This window comes from Pygocentrus nattereri, chromosome 21 (assembly GCF_015220715.1).
Source record: "Pygocentrus nattereri isolate fPygNat1 chromosome 21, fPygNat1.pri, whole genome shotgun sequence".
Lineage (NCBI taxonomy): Eukaryota > Metazoa > Chordata > Actinopteri > Characiformes > Serrasalmidae > Pygocentrus > Pygocentrus nattereri.
This window is the reverse complement of record NC_051231.1, coordinates 1444172-1465000: the sequence shown is the minus strand read 5'-3', so window position 1 is coordinate 1465000 and position 20829 is coordinate 1444172. Positions and strand designations below refer to the sequence as shown.

The 20829-nt window shown below is 41.5% G+C and overlaps 1 protein-coding gene across 2 annotated transcripts in view; it reads right to left on the bottom strand.

Moving 5' to 3' along the window:
- Nucleotides 1-20829, bottom strand: part of igsf21a (immunoglobin superfamily, member 21a) — a 461351-nt gene that overhangs the window by 40477 nt on the left and 400045 nt on the right. For both annotated transcript variants that reach the window (XM_017716473.2, XM_017716474.2), the window contains exon 6: nt 1746-2226. In XM_017716473.2, coding sequence (XP_017571962.1) covers nt 1746-2226 — 481 coding nt within the window. The remainder of the gene's footprint in view (nt 1-1745; nt 2227-20829) is intronic.

Genomic DNA, 20829 nt, shown 5'->3' with positions numbered 1-20829 from the left:
AACACTCGACATTTAAAAGCATCTGCATACATGCTTGAACACCAGTGGAACTCCAGTTTAATAGGCCCAGTGGTGGATGGCAGCAAACTAGTCAGTTTTAGCAAGTGTATCTTAATATCTTACACATTTATTAAAAGAACACCTTACACTACCAAATAAAACCATGCATAGTAACACTTTACTGTAGGGCGCTGGTCATAAGGCTACATGACACCTACATAAGGTTGTCATTACAACTGGCATAACCCTACATAACTGTTTATAAACGCTTGTTCCAATAAGCGTCATTCGCTATAAAGGTTACATCTGCCAATTTTGATCAAAGTCAGCTAAAGCAGCCTTTAGGACAGATGACACCTGTAATAAGCGTTTATAAACCATTATGTAGGGTTATGTCAAATGTAATGACAACCTTATATAGGTGTCTTATGAACAGCACCCTACAGTAAAGTGTTACCACATATGCTTCACTGGTGTTCTCATTAAAGAGTTTGAATTTAGAGGCAATTTCTGTTTCAAACGTTATTGAAAGAACCTTGAGGAGAGCCAGTCGTTAACACCTTAATCATATACTTTCAACATATATGTTCAGTTATAAGCCATCATTAAAAGACAACCACTCCTATTGTCTATATCCATCTCAGTAAGACTAACCACTTCTTCTTGGTCCTTCCGGAAAGTGAAATAATGGAAAGTGAGGAAATTCTATAGATTTATATACTTACTCCCTTATATTGGGGTTAAAAGTACAATCTACAGGTGTAATAGATGAGGAGGGTTTGAAAGGTGGATGTTGTCAAGCCCAGAGGTTTCTAACCATGGGGACATGGACTGGTTCCAGGTCACAACAATGAAACAATGACAAAGGGGAAGGCAGCGGCCGAACTACTGGAATCTACTATTTTCCTATATTATATATATTTTCATACTATTATCATAGCATTATTATTATTATTATATTATCATATTCATAAACGATTTTTATGTCATTTTAAACATAACAGCCAACATCTCATGTACAGCATAGTGTGTGCTTGTAGATTGCTACTGGTTTCTTTCAGTTGATTGTAAGTGAATGCCAAGATGTCAAAAATTAAAAAACTGATAACATTAATTTACAAAAGCCATCGAAGTTGGCTAATTCAGTCAAAAATATGATGACAGCTACATAAAATATGGATTCATCAGGATGTTAATGAAGCAAATCTGTTTGGAGACCGAACATTTCGACAAAGGCAAAACGCATCATGTGCTTTCCACCCATCCCAAGCTCCTCTACTGGTCCTTCAAAGTGGCTGAGGGCTCAGTTCAGTCAGCACTGTAGAAAATGTTGGAAACCCGTGGTCTACACAGCTCAACAGTCTCCAAGCAGTCATCATGGACTAAATCATCTGTAGGATTTAATTTTGGCCTCTTAGTTTTAAACCAATGCTTCATTCTGCTCAACCTCAGGCAATTTTGTCCTCTTTTTATATAAACCCCCTTCGAGTTTTCAAGTACTGAAAGACAACAATCCAAATGCCTGAAAATAAAAGTTTAGTTTGGAGGTATGGTTCTGGAAAAAAAACGTATAACTGGCAAAGAACCTTCAGAGTATATAAAAGTTCTTTTAATTTTAAAATGCTCAATGATGCATTTGCAAAGTTGCTCTTTAAAGAACCATCTACTGAAAGGGCCCTTAGGGTAACTATAGTGGGTTCTCTATGGCATCATTCGATTTTTTGTGGTACCATTGTCCTACTCACCAAGAGTAACCTCAGTCTGCATAGGCATGGAGAGAGCTGGGTGTTTGACCTCGCAGCTGAACAGGGCATCGTTATCCAGCTGGGGGTTGAGGGTCCAGGTGAGTTTTGCCTGAACCAAGACGGAACCGTCGCTTTGGGGAATGTGTGTGTTGCTGAAGAAGTAGAGCGGGTCGGTGCTCTGCACCCAGCGGGGGAACTCTCGGCTCACCACCGTTTCAGGAATGGTCTCCGTGGCCGGGCTTGGCTCGTAGCGTGGCTGCCTGGCTGTGTAGCTCCGCCTCGGACTCTCCGTGTAGAGGCGTCCTGGCCGCCCGTCTGGCCCCAGCAGAGAGAGGGACTTCTGCAGCTTGGTGTCGTCCAGGTCCCTGCTGATGAGGGGTCTGGCCCCGCGAACGCCTGCCGAACTCCCGCCCTCATCACCCACCGTGGGTGAAACATAGGAAATGACTTCTATCAACTCCCCATCTCGTTTAAAATATACCTGCGAGAGACAGAGAAGAAGGTGTTAGCAGTGTGGCTGCACAGTTATTCTGAATGGCACATCTAAAGTAACTTTCATGGTATCGCATAGTTCTGATCTGATTTTTAACCAGTCGTATGCCAGCCAGAAAGGCAAAGCAAAACCCCCATATGACAACCAAAGGAGGTCTGGCTGACACAGAGGGGTATAGCTCTAATGTACAGTGTTGCTTGCAAATACATGATCTGCATACAAGTTTCAGCAGAAGAAAACCTTGCTTGTGCACATAAGTCAACATCTAAAGTATGCAAAACAACACCTAGATAAGCCAGAGGCATTTTGGAAACCGGTGCTGTGAATGGCTAAAATAACTATTTGTGCACAATCACTAAGAGGATGTTCAGAGGAAAATGGAACAGCATTTGATGAAAAGAACACGTTGCCACCTGTTAAGCAAGGGGTGGAGTGTGAAGTTGTGTTTTCTTCTTTTCCCACTTTGTGAGAGATTTCCATTTATTTCCGTTTTGTTTTATAATGACATATAAAGTGGTTCCAGAGTATTTTGGTGTTACAAGCACAAATCATTGTGGTAATACAAGTTAGCTGTCCAGTTGGTGGCTAATTTATAATACAATGTGTGTGTGTAGGTCCTTTCATAGGATCTACACCAATCAGGCGTAACATCCTGACCACCTCCTCGTTTCTACGCTCACTGTCCACTTTATCAGCTCCACTGACCGTATAGCTGCACTCTGTAGTTCTACAGTTACAGACTGTAGTGCATCTGTTTCTCTGATACTCTGTTACCCTGTTCTTCAGTGGTCAGGACCCCCATGGACCCTCACAGAGCAGGTACTGTTTGGGTGGTGGGTCATTCTCAGCACTGCAGTAACACTGATGTGGTGGTGGTGTGTTAGTGTGTTTTGTGCTGGTCTGAGTGGATCAGACACAGCAGTGCTGCTGGAGTTTTTAAACACTGTGTCCACTCACTGTCCACTCTATTAGACTCTCCTACCTTGTTGGTCCACCTTGTAGATGTAAAGTCAGAGACGACAGCTCATCTGCTGCTGCACAGTTTGTGTTGGTCATCCTCTGGTCCTTCATCAGTGGTCACAGGACGCTGCCCACAGGACGCTGCCCACAGGACGCTGTTGGCTGGATATTTTAGGCTGCTGGACTGTTCTCAGTCCAGCAGCAACACTGAGGTGTTTAAAAACTCCGGCAGCACTGCTGTGTCTGATCTACTCAGACCAGCGCAACACACACTAACACACCACCACCACGTCAGTGTTACTGCAGTGCTGAGAATGACCCACCACCCAAACAGTACCTGCTCTGTGAGGGTCCATGGGGGTCCTGACCACTGAAGAACAGGGTAACAGAGTATCAGAGAAACAGATGGACTACAGTCTGTAACTGTAGAACTACAGAGTGCAGCTATACGGTCAGTGGAGCTGATAAAGTGGACAGTGAGTGTAGAAACAAGGAGGTGGTCAGAATGTTACGCCTGACCGGTGGAAATGAAAAACAAAAATGTTTGGACCAATAGAAATGCTTTATAAAAACTCTTACAATAAGATTTTTGCTTTGCCCTGTAAAGTTGCCGTTTTGTAGATAATTGTTTGGAAAGTGACGATATGGTTCATGTACATACATGAAAGATGAAAGATGAATGTGAGCGAATATCAGAACTGAGCGTTAGTAATTTGGAGCTGCAGCAATCTAGCGAAATTACAGCCGTTCTAAATCTGGGCCACAGCTAAGCTTCACCCAGCCAGTGCGGCCAGTAAGCCACAGCTGAGATGTGCCATGCTCGTTTTTTTGGTACCGTGTATTCAGATAGAGCCCCTCGCTATCACACAGGCTTTCCCTGCTACATTCCATTTATGTATTAAGTGTCCCGAGTAGTAAATTATTTGACAGGGAATTAATTCCCTGCTTCTACACACAACCTCCAGATATTTGTATTAAAGTCAGAATACAGCAACGCTGCCTTTGGCACCGCTGGCTGCGCAGTATCACTTGTGTCCTTCCTCATTTTTATTGTATCATTTCTTTCCCCATTCGTCTCTTATTACACAGAAAAAAAGGAAAGAAATTTCATCCATCTAATCCGTCTGTCCGTTTAGGGACCTATGGACATTTTGAATTCAATTTGCACAAGATCAAAGTGTCATTACGTGACACACCACATTTCCCTGGTGCTTTGCCTCTTTCTGCCCTTTCTGTCTTTCTATTTTTCAGCGAATGTATGAGGGGGGGGCGCGTATTGTTGGGGCATGCTTTGATTTCCAGGCACCTCCAGGGCCCCTTCACTCGACTGGGTAAATAAGCGGAATGGCAGTAAACAGGGCTGACGTAAGAGCCTGGCCTTCAGAGTAGCATCTAGCCAGCGAGCTCACAAACAGAGAAGGAGAGAGAAAAAAATGAATAAATGAGTGGAGAAACATAACAAGTGCTGATGATTCCAGTCAGGACTACTTCGGCTTAACATCCTCCTCTGCTCTGAGGCAAATATGAAAATGCTGAGCAAACCCTGTTGAACTCGATCTTGGATCAAGAATAAAAGATCTGAATCACTTTGACGAGGGTTCTTTATAGATGTCAGGAGCTCACCTGGCTAGTGCCTACCTGGTTAATGTTTCCATAGTGACCGTGACTAAAGTGACCTCTGCATTTACAAATAAAGGTTGGAACAGTATGTGAAAAGCAAACAATGACAGTGAATTGTAAATCCGGTTTGACAAGGTATTTCAATAAAACACTATCAATGCAAAGACATTTGTTTTATCATATCAACTTAAATGAGCATAAAGTTTATTATGTAGTTCTACAAGGTCTCAGTCTGAACCTCCTCCAGCTGGACGGACGACATCAACACCACAGTCAGACTCATCCCAGACTGGACTGAGCGTGTCGGGCGTCGCTGCTCTCACGGCTCTTCCAGTGGGATTTCGGAGATCATCCAGTGCTGTGGAACCAGCGCCGAACGCTCTGAGCTGCTGGAGCTTCACTGCTGATGAAAATCCCGCTGCTCAGTTCTGACGGATTCACTCTGATTGACGTGGAGAACGCAGAACGTTCTGCTCAGGGGTCTCAGCTCCTCTCAGACTGAAGGAGCCAGTCAGGAACTCTATGACCCCCTCTTACAGTTGGATTGTATGGACATCACCACATGGAGTCAGGAACACTTTGGCAAACTGTTGCCTATAAACACTGTTCTTAACTGTACAAATGCAAGACTGTATGCACAGTGGAAACGTGTACCATAGGAAATCTTGACCTGCATTGGCTTCCAGCTTCAGCCAGTGCATACAAATCTATGAGAAGTCTTTTCCTGGTCTTATATGTCAGAACCTATGCAATGTGGGGCTTGGTCAGGGCTTGTATTGACTGTCATTAGAAGTTGTAATCAGGTTTTAAACCTAAACTTTACTTTGAAATAAAATATCTTTCAGTGATTCATTTGATTCAAAATTAAGAACTTTAAAAGTCTCAGCCACCAATGAGTCCTAATAGAGTTGTGGGATACTTTAAATGGCCAATACTGGAAGCCAGCTTCAACCAGTGGCTCTATGGGGCTAGGAACCCTTAGGCTTGACTGATCTGTGAAGCTAAGCAAGGCTGGTCGAGACGAGTCAACCTTTCAGATCATTTATGGAAAGGTTAGACGTTGTATTCTCCAGGCCAAAGGAGTACAGGACCATTCAGATTGTTACCAGTGTAAAGTTCAAAATCCAGAGTCTTTCATGTTATGGGGGTGTATACATGAGTAACCTGTACATCTATGAAGGCATCATTAACAATTAATTATATATATATATATACACACACACACACACACACACACACACATTTTGGAGGAACACATGCTGCCTCTGTCGCTGCTTATTTCAACATGACAACCACCAGATCTACACCTGGGAGGTGTTGGGAGGCTTCGGACTGATGTGTTAGACAACTCAGGGAAAACCTTTTGGTAGAATGATGTTCTATACCATCCAATACAATCCCAGACTTATAGAATCTATGCCAAGCCCAGGATTTACAGTTACCATACATGACCTCATTTATCATCTGTTCATGGAATATAACCAGTACTTACAATGGTCGGAATGTACTGAACATGCAGGAACCAAACTTGTATTCCTTCAACTGTGTTCTTCTAAAATTTAAAATGTTATGATAAAAACTAAAAAATAATACATTTATTTGTACACTGTCAAAACTGAGAGCTCAGCTCAACTCTAAATGATGCAGTAACTGATTGCATGGCTTTTCTTGAGTTGACTCAACTTGAGGACACCCAACTTTACCTTCTTAGTTAAGTCAAATGTTCTCTTAATCTTTTATTTCTGCATCTCAATTATGGCAAATTAAATTAACCATTTTTTAAATACTCAGCATCCCCACTAACTAGGACTCTATCCATCACACAGTCCTGCTAGACATTCTTCCTATTGGGTTCACACTTACGGATGGCGGTGGCATCGCTGGGGCTCAAACTCACAACCTCCTCTTGGGGTGACGGCTTAGTCCACTGCGCCACTCAGGAACACATGAAGCAGCTCAGATTTGATGTCTACAGATGTTTAAAACACTGGAGAAAAAAATGTGCTGTTCTAATAAACAGCATGTCGTCGTCTCTTGTGGAGCAGCTGTCTAATAGTTCATCCCAACATCAGGAGGTTGTGAGTTTGAATCCCAGCAGTACCACAGCTGTCCAGATCAGGAATCCCTAGAGGAAAATATGCCAGATGGGACTGTGTGATAGAATGAGCGCCAGCTAGTGGAGAAGAAACGTAAATTCAGCTTTGTTTATCTGACAGAGATACAAACCTAGAAACAGTAACTGGGAGAATTGTAGACTCAACTAAGAAGTTTGAGTTGTGTGAACTCGTGTCCTCAAGTTGAGTCAACTCAAGAAAAGCCACGTCTCATTTTTTACCACGTATTTATTCAGAAGTTATAGTGTTTTTCTGTCCAGATAAACAGTTTTAAACAATCGTCTTGGCAGTTTAACACCGCTGCACAATAATGTACATATACAGAAAAATAAACTCAGACAGAGTAACAAATTAAATCACCACTTTAGTGTTGACAGCCACAGGAATATAAGCAGAGCGGGAGCAGAACCAGCAGACAAACAGTCTCAGACAATAAGGGAAAGGCCATATAATAAACATAAAGCACTGCACTGCGTACAAAAGTCCTAAAATCACAGACAGATTCAAACAGTAGCAAAGGGCTGCTACTATCCATTGTTTTAGAACTAAATAGCTACCAATTATTTACATAATCATGTAATCAGAGCTCTATAAAAAGGTAGTGAACACTAAAATACTTCATGAGAAAAAAGATAAACTAGAAAGCCTTAAAAAGGCTCTAAACACTATGTGGCTCAAAATAAATAGAAATGGGTTTGATCAGCAGACGCTTTAGTAAGAAGAGTAGGAGAACCAAAAGGCCCAAATCATGGAAAAACTAATTTTTTTAAATTTTCCGTAGTAAAAGTGATGTACTATATAAGCTTTGTTATAGTTCTGGAACCCTCTGTTCATTCGCCAGTCCATACAGTCCATATATGAAAAACCAAGCAGCTCATTTTGAATTCAGTGTGTTTGTCACGGTGCAGCAGCTTAATGTTAGCAGCGGCGTTTCAACCTGAACAGCCTTTGGAGTGAAGCACAAACCAGGACGGCCAAACAGAACAGCTGAGTCAAATGTGCCCGGCATGCTAAGGGAAAAAAGAGAGGTCAGAAAATGGTCACGCATAAATTAATCATGATGTTTTGGTAGATGATACCAGAGCCAGTTTAGGGGTAGCCTGGCCACCATGCTAGAGGGCACCCTTGAGAAAATATGCAATGCATGGGGGGTGAAGGGAGCCAAACAGCTAAAAACAGAAGGTCTAACATGTTTCTAACCATCTGTGTTGGGACTTACTTCAGTTTTGGAACTGTGAAGGAGGCATTTCACTAAATTAACAAAAATTTACCAGAATATTTCTGTTTTTGTACAGCAAACAGGTTTGGGCGGTTGGAAGCCAGCATTACTGCTACTAAGTGCTGATTAGTCGGCGAGCTGATCAGCAGAGTCCATGTTCAGGAATATACACAATGCACTGTTAAAAGTAAATAGAACTGGAGGTCAAAAGCTCCATTAATGAAGCATTTTGCTGCTGTCAAAAAAAAAAAAAAAAAAAAAAAAAAAAAACTCAATATTTTTGGATAAACAATTTTGGACAGACATGATTTACATCCTGTGATTTGGCACAAAAGCTCCATATAAACCCTTTCATTTTTCACCCAGTAGTCCAAGCATCAGACAAACTTCACTAAGTGCCAATTCTCCTCTCTGATAAAACCACACAGACAGTGTCCCTCTCAACTCACTCTAACTAAATCATCAAGATGGTAAAATGAAAGTGTAATCGAGGGTAATCGAGTAATCGTGACAGCCCTTTGGGGATGTGTACCACTCTAATGAAAGTCTAGGTAGCCCTTTTTTTTTGGTAATGAAATTTGGTAGCATATGGGCTGAGGAGCTGCTCAGAACAGTTTGAGAAGTTCAGATTCAACTATGGTTACAACATCATCACCCCCAACCCCCCCACCCCCCCCCCACCCCCCCACCCCAATTCATGAGCTCTAGCCAATCTCAAGCAATGACAGCCATCACAGCCGGCCGCTGGGCACAGCAGGCATCGCTGCGGAAATTTAACACCAGACACTTATGGCATACGGACCGAATCGAGTGTTGACTACGGCGGATCCTTTTAAACTGATGTTAAGCTCATGCTCTCGTCTTCGATGGGCAACAAAAGAATAATAAAGGCAGGAATTAAGCCTCCAAAAAAAATGCATTGCCTTTTTTCCTGCCACACAGTTGTGGGTGAGTGGACATGATGGGTTGCACTGAATGTTCTCCACCAGCGTGTGGAGCTGTAGATCCTTTACTATAACCCTGGCAGAGCCTGAATAGGGCTGGCCATGTTGACGCTGCAAACAATTCACAGAACGCCTATTCATAGTGATGCAAATCACACAGATTACTATCACACAAGCAGCTTCCCTCCCTCTATCTTTCAGACGCTGCAGAAACACACAGCGGCCAACTGTTACTGACAAATATGTGAAAAAAGCATGTATATGTATTTATATATTTATATATACATAAACATGTATTGCTTTCAAGTTTGCAGCACAACAGTGTTGATGTTCTCCCCAACGTCGCCTATTCGGAGCTCACGTTCTTCTCTCTGCCCCATTTCTTATGACACGCTCTGAATCCAGCGCAGAGACAGCGAGGGCCTTTTGTGTGCGGAACAACGGCGTTTCGGATACACGTGTGAAACAGGACGTAATCCGTTTGCACGGAACATATGGAGGAAAGTGATTTTTCACACGCTGCTGTCTGTTTTCACGATGCACAATTACAGACGGAAAACACGACAGCCTTGAACAGATGAAAGGCCGCATTTGGACAGAAATGCTTCAGAGAGGAAAAGAGATGGCATGTGGCACCGAAACAGCAGCTATTCTACACCGCTGAATTAGTTTAATACACTTTCGCAGAAAATTCTTCATCACACTGTTAGAAATAAAGGGTTTGTGCGTGTTTTCACACATTAAGGTACAAACAGTGTAGATGTTCCCTCAAAGCTCCAGCAGTGGGTTTAAGGTCTGATTGTGGAGCTTAAATCAGTTCCTCCAGGTGAAAAGTTGGTATTTGTTCCTTTTCATAACCGAATGTTTTAAAACAGAGCAGTAGAGTAAAAGCCTGGAGGCGAGGCGAGGCGGGGTGTGTGGAGTCAGTCCAGCTTAGAACAGGTCATCTCAGTGGATTATGGTTCAGTTATATTCCCTGACTAATGGCCCTGAGATGGAGCCTTGAGGGTCTCACCCCAGTGACAAGGGGCACTGACCCAGAGACGGTTTCATATCTTTATTTCCGAGAGTGCACTGGTCGTGGGTTTCTATGGCACACGTGCAAGGAAATCCTCATGGCTCCTTCATCCATGGGACATAATCGATCGTCCAAACAAGTGACGGCTTTATATGAACTTCTCTCTAATGTGCTGCATCGATTGCAGGCTATCCATTACTGCGCTTACAATTATGATTCTTATCAGACGAGGGAGACAGCCTTGTTTTGTGAACGGCTGCTACGCTGCTTTTCTTCCCATGACCAGGCACAGGTTGTGAAAGACTTCTTAAATCTCAGCTATTATTGTACAGGCTGAGCTGTCACACCCCCTGCCAGTCAGTCTATAGCAGTAATGAAGTGCTCACACAGCAGCGGCCTGCCCAAGGCTGATGTCTTAGTTAAGAGGGTGATTACGACTAGACAGAAGGGTTTACGCTTCAACCTGACATTGAGAGACTTCAATAAATGCCTGAATATACAGTGCCAGCAAGGCTGGGCAGTATCCACTTCAAACCGTCCACACATAGTACCGTGATATACAGTCTTACTGCGGGAGTAAAAGCGTCACAGCATTTAATGTTGCTTTTGAAGAAACAGCGTAGACCAGCACAGCTGGTGACCACCAAAACCAGCATATCGCTGTTGTCGGATCAAAATCTCGTATCTCCAAAATTGTAACTTTACAGGAGAAAGAAAAAATGTATTTTACTTTTAATGCAAGTCAATAGAACCAGAATTTTTTTCAGTTATTTTGGGCCATTACTTTTGTTCGATTAATCATAAAATTTTTGTACAATATAAAGAACAACAGATCTTTTCAAATTATGTCAAAAACTGAAAAATGACCAAAAAATGGAGATACGAGGTTTTGTTCCGACAACAGCGATATGCTGTGTGTGGGATGCTGAGTGACCAGTTACACCAGCACCAGACCAGCATAAACCAGCATCATTTTTTTTAATGTTTTAAATTCATATCCCAGCTCTGACCAGCTGGGACAGCAGTGTGATATCATGGCGAGAGGGAGCGGCGACTTGGAGGAGTCGGCCTTTCTGGTTCTTAAAGAAAAGTTTCGCAAACTAAAATATGAATTTTATGGCTGAACCTTACAATATGACTACCATTATAAAGGGTTTGTATGAATGTATGAATATTAATTAGGTCATAGCACGTAAAAAAATCATAAACAGTCAGACTAATCAAATAAAAGCTGCCACTGTGACCGGTTGCTTGCAAAATAGTGAGCCCACATTCATCTAAATCTCAGGTCTTGCTGGTTTCTCATCTTACTTTGTCTCCACCATCTCTCAGCATTACTTACATCTGTTCGCTACATCATATTCATCAGATATTACAGGCCACTTCTACCCCTTGTGTTTGAATTAGAAGTGCCTTTGAACCATTTTAAGGTGACTAGGACCTTCAAACTCTTTACCGGGGTAGTTGTACTGTAAAGTAGTACTGAAATAGCGAGATGCACTTCTGAATAGGGAACAATTAAAAAGACATGGAAGAGTTTTTCCACTTTAATTTCCCATCAAATAAAACCAGTTAGAGGCTCCCTCTTGTGGATGTTTGTGGGCATAAGCAATCAATTGCAAACAGCATTAATAATTCTGCTTGGTGATGCTATTCTAGCCTTGTACCCGTTTGATGATGCTCATGTATATGTCAACATTGGTAGCTTCAAATGATCTAGCAAATGTTGATAATCTAACCTAAACTATCACTTTTAGGCTACTTCTCAGTCCTAGTCTTGGTGAACCCAGTACAGTGGAGCAAAACGAAACCTTCTAGGCTACCTGCTGCCATCTCAAGGACATTTAGGAGCATCTTGAACCCTTTTTGCACATTCCTTCCAGGTGTTTTATCAAGACAAAACGGTTATTGTGCATCTGCACTGGGGCAGTCGTGGGCTGGAGGTTAGGGAACCGGCCCTGTGACTGGAAGGTCACCGGTTTAATCCCCAGAGCCGACAGTACATGACTGAGTTGTCCTTGATCAAAGTAAAGTAGCTTCATGAGGAGCCCCCTGAGATACACCTAAAATGCTTTTAAGATTTATCAGGTTAGGCCAAAATAAAGGTGTCAACATGAAAAAAATATCGTTCCCTAAGACAGTCTCTCTCCACCCCTGGACCTGGAGGTCTTTTCCCTCTTTAAAACATTTGATCCAACTAATCATTGAACAAGACCCTGAATGAATTGTAGTGGTTGTGTTGGAGCAAGAAAAGACTGAAGTGTCTCCAGAGCCAAGGTTAAGAACCCCGCCCCCAAAGAACCTTTCAAGGAATAATTAGTTGAAGAATTAATGTTTCAAAATGGTTCATCGAATTTCAAAAGCACCATATTTTTACAGCCGTGAGGAGCCGAGGAACCAATCACAATCCAACTGTAAGAGGGGGTCATAGAGTTCCTGACTGGCTCCTTCAGTCTGAGAGGAGCTGAGACCCCTGAGCAGAACGTTCTGGGTTCTCCACGTCAATCAGAGTGAATCCGTCAGAACTGAGCAGCGGGATTTTCATCAGCAGTGAAGCTCCAGCAGCTCAGAGCGTTCGGCGCTGGTTCCACAGCACTGGATGATCTCCGAAATCCCACTGAAAGAGCCGTGAGAGCAGCGACGCCCGACACGCTCAGTCCAGTCTGGGATGAGTCTGACTGTGGTGTCGATGTCGTCCGTCCAGCTGGAGGAGGTTCAGACTGAGATCTTGTAGAACTACATAATAAACTTTATGCTCATTTAAACCATTTACAGCTCACTGCACTGATCTGTGATGATGCACAAGTAAAAATCAATCAATCAGTCTTATTAAAATCATCCTGTATTCCTGTACAAGAGACGATGAACCTGTTTGAACAATGTTAAATAATATATACTCAATCTAGTAAACGTTTTCCCTAGAACTGTAAGTCCAAGCCAAGCCTTTATTTCTTAAGAATGGTGGTGTGGCACCCCTGGGGGGTGTTTTGGGAGTGTGCCACTGCCTTGCTGAGACACTCCCACTGATCAAATTGACGAGACCCTCCATCAGGCCCTCTGCTGGAGCCCCCCGATTGCATTTGCTCTCACATCCCCCCCTTGCACAATGAAGGGCCTCAAACAAAGAGAACTAAGGCCACAAACAAACAGAAATGTGAGTCCGCCATGCGTTCCACTGCACAATGGTAAATGGAAACCAGCATGCGTCGTCTGTGAATGGACGCTAATGAAAGCACCTGCACATCGCAGGTTGCCAGCCGCAGTTTTTTGAGCAGCTAGCTCATTTAACTGCTCAAAAATAGCCCCTGCGTCTTTGGTCATCCACCCCCTTTCCTCCCCCCCAACGTTGTCACAATTCATTGCTGAAAAGGGACGGTGCCATCATTTCTATGGTGATGGAGCAGGAGCTTGGAGGGCCCACGCTCACTTAATCACAGTCGTTATTAGCTTTCATTATCCGGCTTCCTCTTAATCAGCGCCAGCTTGTGCTGGGGGCGACTTCAATGGCCCAACGTAAGCACCACTGGCTTTTCATAAGCACTTTCAGAAAGAGAGAGAGAGAAAAAACGCTAAACTAAAAACTAAAGCCCACTGCATTGTCACTGCAGCACACCGCTTCCTCTCAGTGCTGGAAAGAGACTGAGAACTTCTCAAGAAGGTAGATGCTGCTCATTTGCATAAAGTCTGTGTTCATTTGTTGTGGTGGAGTCTGAAGCATCAAGCCTACCAAAGACACTAAAAATGGATAAGGGGACACAGTAAAACGATCGGCGCTCATATTTCTCGTCGAGCTCATCAAGAGGATTAGTCTCTACGGTGACGGATGTTTTTTCCAGCGTCAGAGTGGTCAAAAATAGGTGTAGAGTGACCATACAGTGAGTACAATATTGTGTATGAGAGAAATCCCCACAACAGGGAGTGGTCATACTGTATGACCACTATAAAATGTTACTGTACAGTACTAGGAGGGCCCATACAGTACTAAGAGTGATTGTACAGTATTGGGACAGGTCAGGACACAGTACTGAGAATTACTGCACAGTACTGACAGTTATCATACACTATTTAGCCATCATATAATTTTGCGAATGATCATACAGTATTGAGTGTTATCATACAGTATTGGGTTATCATACAGTATTGAGTTTTATCATACAGTATTGGGTTATCATACAGTATTGAGTGTTATCATACAGTATTGGGTTATCATACAGTATTGGGTTTTATCATACAGTATTGGGTTATCATACAGTATTGAGTTTTATCATATAGTATTGAGTATTATCATACAGTATTGAGTTATCATACAGTATTGAGTTATCATACAGTATTGGGTTATCATACAGTATTGAGTTTTATCATACAGTATTGAGTTTTATCATACAGTATTGGGTTATCATACAGTATTGAGTGTTATCATACAGTATTGGGTTATCATACAGTATTGAGTGTTATCATACAGTATTGGGTTTTATCATACAGTATTGGGTTATCATACAGTATTGAGTTTTATCATATAGTATTGAGTATTATCATACAGTATTGAGTTATCATACAGTATTGAGTTATCATACAGTATTGGGTTATCATACAGTATTGAGTTTTATCATACAGTATTGAGTTTTATCATACAGTATTGGGTTATCATACAGTATTGAGTGTTATCATACAGTATTGGGTTATCATACAGTATTGAGTGTTATCATACAGTATTGAGTTTTATCATACAGTATTGAGTGTTATCATACAGTATTGAGTGTTATCATACAGTATTGGGTTATCATACAGTATTGGGTTATCATACAGTATTGAGTGTTATCATACAGTATTGGGTTATCATACAGTATTGGGTTTTATCATACAGTATTGGGTTATGATACAGTATTGAGTTTTATCATATAGTATTGAGTATTATCATACAGTATTGAGTTATCATACAGTATTGAGTTATCATACAGTATTGGGTTATCATACAGTATTGAGTTTTATCATACAGTATTGAGTTTTATCATACAGTATTGGGTTATCATACAGTATTGAGTGTTATCATACAGTATTGGGTTATCATACAGTATTGAGTGTTATCATACAGTATTGGGTTATCATACAGTATTGAGTGTTATCATACAGTATTGAGTTTTATCATACAGTATTGAGTGTTATCATACAGTATTGAGTGTTATCATACAGTATTGGGTTATCATACAGTATTGAGTGTTATCATACAGTATTGGGTTATCATACAGTATTGAGTGTTATCATACAGTATTGAGTTTTATCATACAGTATTGGGTTATCATACAGTATTGAGTGTTATCATACAGTATTGGGTTATCATACAGTATTGAGTGTTATCATACAGTATTGAGTGTTATCATACAGTATTGGGTTATCATACAGTATTGAGTGTTATCATACAGTATTGGGTTATCATACAGTATTGGGTTATCATACAGTATTGAGTGTTATCATACAGTATTGAGTTTTATCATACAGTATTGAGTGTTATCATACAATATGGAAAATGACTGAACATTGTTGAGAGTTATGAGACAATATTGCGAGCTATCACAGTTTTCATACAGTGCTGAGTATTAATGTACAGTACTGAGAGTTGAGTTATCATGTGCTATTAATGACTGCATAGTAGTGAGTTTTCATACAAGACTGAGAATGATCATACTGTATTTAGAGTCACAGTATAGTTTAGAGCAGAGGTCACTAATAGGTGGGCCGCAGTCCGAGTCTGGACCCAGACGCTGTACTATGCAGACCTAGACCTATAACTTATAAACTATGGAGAATGTTAATTTGGTCAGGGTGGTCTTATTTTTAATCAGCATAGCTTTTCTAGTCTTTACTGTAGCTTTAGTGGCCGGAGACTCATAGACCAATCACATGTGTTGTAAATATCACACGTGACGCTGCTCAGCCAATCCGATCTGTTCGTTAAGATGAGCACTGAGACTCGAGTGAGTGACAGCGGTCAGAGAAGAAAGTGAGTCAGAGGGAAGTTATTCCACATGACGTGGTCTAAAAAGAGGAAACTGACAGTAAATGTTGGTGAAATCTGACCGAACTGGACTTTATTTGATCTGATGTTCAGTAAATGTTGGTGAAATCTGACCGAACTGGACTTTATTTGATCTGATGTTCAGTAAATGTTGGTGAAATCTGACCGAACTGGACTTTATTTGATCTGATGTTCAGTAAATGTTGGTGAAATGATACCGAACTGGACTTTATTTGATGCGATGTTCAGTAAATGTTGGTGAAATCTGACCGAACTGGACTTTATTTGATCTGATGTTCAGTAAATGTTGGTGAAATCTGACCGAACTGGACTTTATTTGATCTGATGTTCAGTAAATGTTGGTGAAATCTGACCGAACTGGACTTTATTTGATCTGATGTTCAGTAAATGTTGGTGAAATCTGACCGAACTGGACTTTATTTGATCTGATGTTCAGTAAATGTTGGTGAAATCTGACCGAACTGGACTTTATTTGATCTGATGTTCAGTAAATGTTGGTGAAATCCGACCGAACTGGACTTTATTTGATCTGATGTTCAGTAAATGTTGGTGAAATCTGACCGAACTGGACTTTATTTGATCTGATGTTCAGTAAATGGTGTTGAAATCTGACCGAACTGGACTTTATTTGATCTGATGTTCAGTAAATGTTGGTGAAATCTGACCGAACTGGACTTTATTTGATCTGATGTTCAGTAAATGTTGGTGAAATCCGACCGAACTGGACTTTATTTGATCTGATGTTCAGTAAATGTTGGTGAAATCCGACCGAACTGGACTTTATTTGATCTGATGTTCAGTAAATGTTGGTGAAATCTGACCGAACTGGACTTTATTTGATCTGATGTTCAGTAAATGTTGTTGAAATCTGACCGAACTGGACTTTATTTGATCTGATGTTCAGTAAATGTTGGTGAAATCCGACCGAACTGGACTTTATTTGATCTGATGTTCAGTAAATGTTGGTGAAATCCGACCGAACTGGACTTTATTTGATCTGATGTTCAGTAAATGTTGGTGAAATCCGACCGAACTGGACTTTATTTGATCTGATATTCAGTAAATGTTGGTGAAATCTGACCGAATTGGACTTTATTTGATCTGATGTTCAGTAAATGTTGGTGAAATCTGACCGAACTGGACTTTATTTGATCTGATGTTCAGTAAATGTTGTTGAAATCTGACCGAACTGGACTTTATTTGATCTGATATTCAGTAAATGTTGGTGAAATCTGACCGAATTGGACTTTATTTGATCTGATGTTCAGTAAATGTTGTTGAAATCTGACCGAACTGGACTTTATTTGATCTGATGTTCAGTTCGACTGTATAAGATGCTGATATTCCTACTCGGCTACTTCAGTAAACAGTGTATGGCGCTGAGTCAGGATGCAGGTCAGACGTTATGATAGAGAGTACTACAAATAATCACACTGCATTGTTTAAGCAATGACACTTTGGAGAAACTGAGTTCCTTAAAATCAGTCATCTAACACAATCTGATATTTGTGTTGTTTGAAATGCAAATCAAGATGAAGGGGGTTGGGGGGGGATGGATGGATTTCCTTTCTGTCAGATACTATGACTTAACTAAACGGGCACAGACAGCAATCCCGCATTATAACCTGGGCGCACTGTGCTGTGTATATGATGTACTCTGAGCCCCAAGCCACACACAATGGCTGTCACAAATTGATTTCAAGAAGGTAGCGAAATTATGAAGCCATGGCATTGATTTTCTTTAAGCTGCTATTGAAAGACTCTCTAACAGCAAGAGGGAGAAAAGGTGTGCAAAAAAAAAAAAGCAGCAGATAATTTTCGAAATAAGCTGTAAGGCAATGACACTGACAAAGCTTAAATGAGATACTTCAAAAAAAAGGAAGGAAAAAGAGCAAAGCATTTGAAGTTGCTGGGATATGAAATTCAGGACGGCGCAATGCCCTTGGAACTCAGAATTACCTTGAGAGAACAATGGAATACCTGAGATGTATTCATTTAGTAAACGTATGAATATCGTCCCTGAAGACTGTAGAAGGACAGGACCATGTAGAAGTCAGGGACAACTCTTCATTTAATTTCCAGTTAAAATGGTCATTAAGTACAAAATATTCATTTTTCAAAAGAGATTGTTTCTGAGGAGATTAGATAAGTGAATCCACTTGCATAAGGAAAGGAAAACTTGAGAAAATGAAGTGGAAAAAAAATTGATTTTCAAAAATCAGATTTAAAAAAATTTCATAAAAGAAAGAGAAAAAATTTGACTCTTAATAGTAAATAACGCTCTAGGGTTAAAAAAAAAAAAAATCACCCGTATGTCAAATTTTATGTTTTTCTATCTTTGTGATGATCCAGGACAGAAATCCAGTTCAAACCCTTTCCATTCCATCTCATCCCGAGATCATACAAGACTCACATCCGGAGTTATGAGCCTGTGAAGAGGGGCTGAGACACATGTCATCAGCCTCTCACCATGAGGAACTGGTGGATTCGTGTGTCCGTCTGCATTCTGTGTGAAACTGACCGACGGACATTCAGGACATCACTAAGGACTGACCGTCACGCCGGAAACCCTTCATTCTTCATTCAGTCCACGTCGGAGACTCGTGTGAAACGGCGTCAGAGAGTTTCCAGCTGCTGAAGCTGCTGCAGCGGGTTTGGAAAGTAGTGATGAAGATAACGAAGCATTTAGATATGAAACAGATGAGGATCCTGTTCTATGAAGAACCTTTAGAGGAGAGATTCAGGAGAGATGAGCAAATCCAGAGAGAAAATCAAGCTCCACTTTTTCTTTAGATCTAAAAAAAAAAAAAAAGGTGTTTCCGTCACTCCTTTGGAATCAACACTGTGGTTCTGAAAGAATGTGTAGCAGTTACAAAGCTTTCACTGAGAAAAGGAAATAGAAAAAAGAAGAAGATGAAAATTTGCATGTCAGTCAAAGAAGCTACTGGTGGAGCTCAGGACAAAAGACTGACCCACCCAAAATCAGCAAACAAACAGTGGCAAAATGAGTAACATTTATCAGAATGAATGAAAATGATTAGTACATTTTTGAAGTTAAGTTTGACTCATTATTCGTACCTTTTAAATAGTTTGGACATTCTGATTCTTGATATTTTGGATTGGATTTTTCAACACAACATTAGTCCCATAACTGACCGCCTCAGAGCCCAGATGTCAGCATCATTGAATGTTTGGGATTATTTGGATTGAGAGAAGCAGAAAATACAACCAACTTCCTAGACTGGTGTGGAAAAATATCCCTACAGATTTTCTTCACTGTAGTAAAGGCGAAGATTGAACACACTGCACTAAATACTGGAATATATGGACACTGTGGCATCTGCTGCAGGTGCTGCATGGCCGTGAGGACATTAAGGGTGTGGTCATGCAAAGCAGCTCTCAAAGAGGCAGTCGTGGGCTGGAGGTCAGGGAACCGGCCCTGTGACTGGAAGGTCGCTGGTTCGATCCCCTGAGCTGACGGTCCATGACTGAGGTGTCCTTGAGCAAGACACCTAACCCCCAACTGCTCCCCGGGCGCCGTGGATAGGGCTGCCCACCGCTCTGGGCAAGTGTGCTCACTGCCCCCTAGTGTGTATGTGGTGTTTCACTGCACGGATGGGTTACATTGCATTGCAGAGGTGAAATTTCCCCGTTGTGGGATTAATAAAAGTCTGCAATCCTGAGTAAAAAGGTCAGTTTGTTTCGGCTGCTGTTGTTACTGGGTGGTTTAGCTGGTGGTGAATCTGAGTAATTGTAACCGAGGAGGGCGGTTACCCCCCCCCCCCCCCCCGCATTATCGTGGAGTGAAGCGCTTGCCTGGGCATTTCTTGCTGCTTTGAATAAAATATAAGAGCATTTGTCTGTATGAACAACATTATCTGAGTCTTTTTCCTGAGCCAGCGTTACAATGTTATAGTTATAGAGGCTTCTGTGTAGTTTTCTGCTAAATATATGTTTCCTGCCTTTTTCTGTCACTGAAAAACAAAGTACTTCTACTTAGTGTCCATTTAGGCATATTGCACAGTACTGTACTTTACCTTTTGCCTGATTTAAATACTAATTATAGGAAATGTTGCAAAACAGTTACTGCAGCCGTTTGTCAGTGAACAGCCTTTTTCTCTTCGCCGCTAATGTTATCTCGCCTAAATACCCCTAGACTATTTTTAAATGTTCTGAAGGCGCTGCACACGGTGGAAAAGTCTTTAATGTTACCACTTCAAGTCTCCCTGGCTGCTGACTTGGGGACCAGAGCCGCAGATCAGTCTGAAGATAAAAGAAACGGCGCGGGCCGGAGACTCTGGAGACCGCCGCAGTGGGTGATCCATCTCTGAACGCTCTCCAAATCTGTTTACTAGGTTTTGATTTAGTCATCCAGTGGAGTACTAGACAACTTTGGCTGCGTTCGCCAAAAACTCTCCATGGGGCTGTTATAACTTCCGAGTCAACAAACTATCTCCAAAAATGCAGTAATTTCAGAGCAGCGTTTCGTACAGCTTGTAAAGTCGTATTAGAGACGCACAGACGAGGCTTGCAGGCAGAGCTCCAAATTAGACGTAATAAAATTTGGACTGGGCTCATTTTCCTCCATCTTGCTATATTGCTTCTAAAAAAAGCTAAATATAATCCCATGTTTGTTTGAGCCCCTGCAAACACGCACGCCTGATCCCTGCTCTTTAGACCAA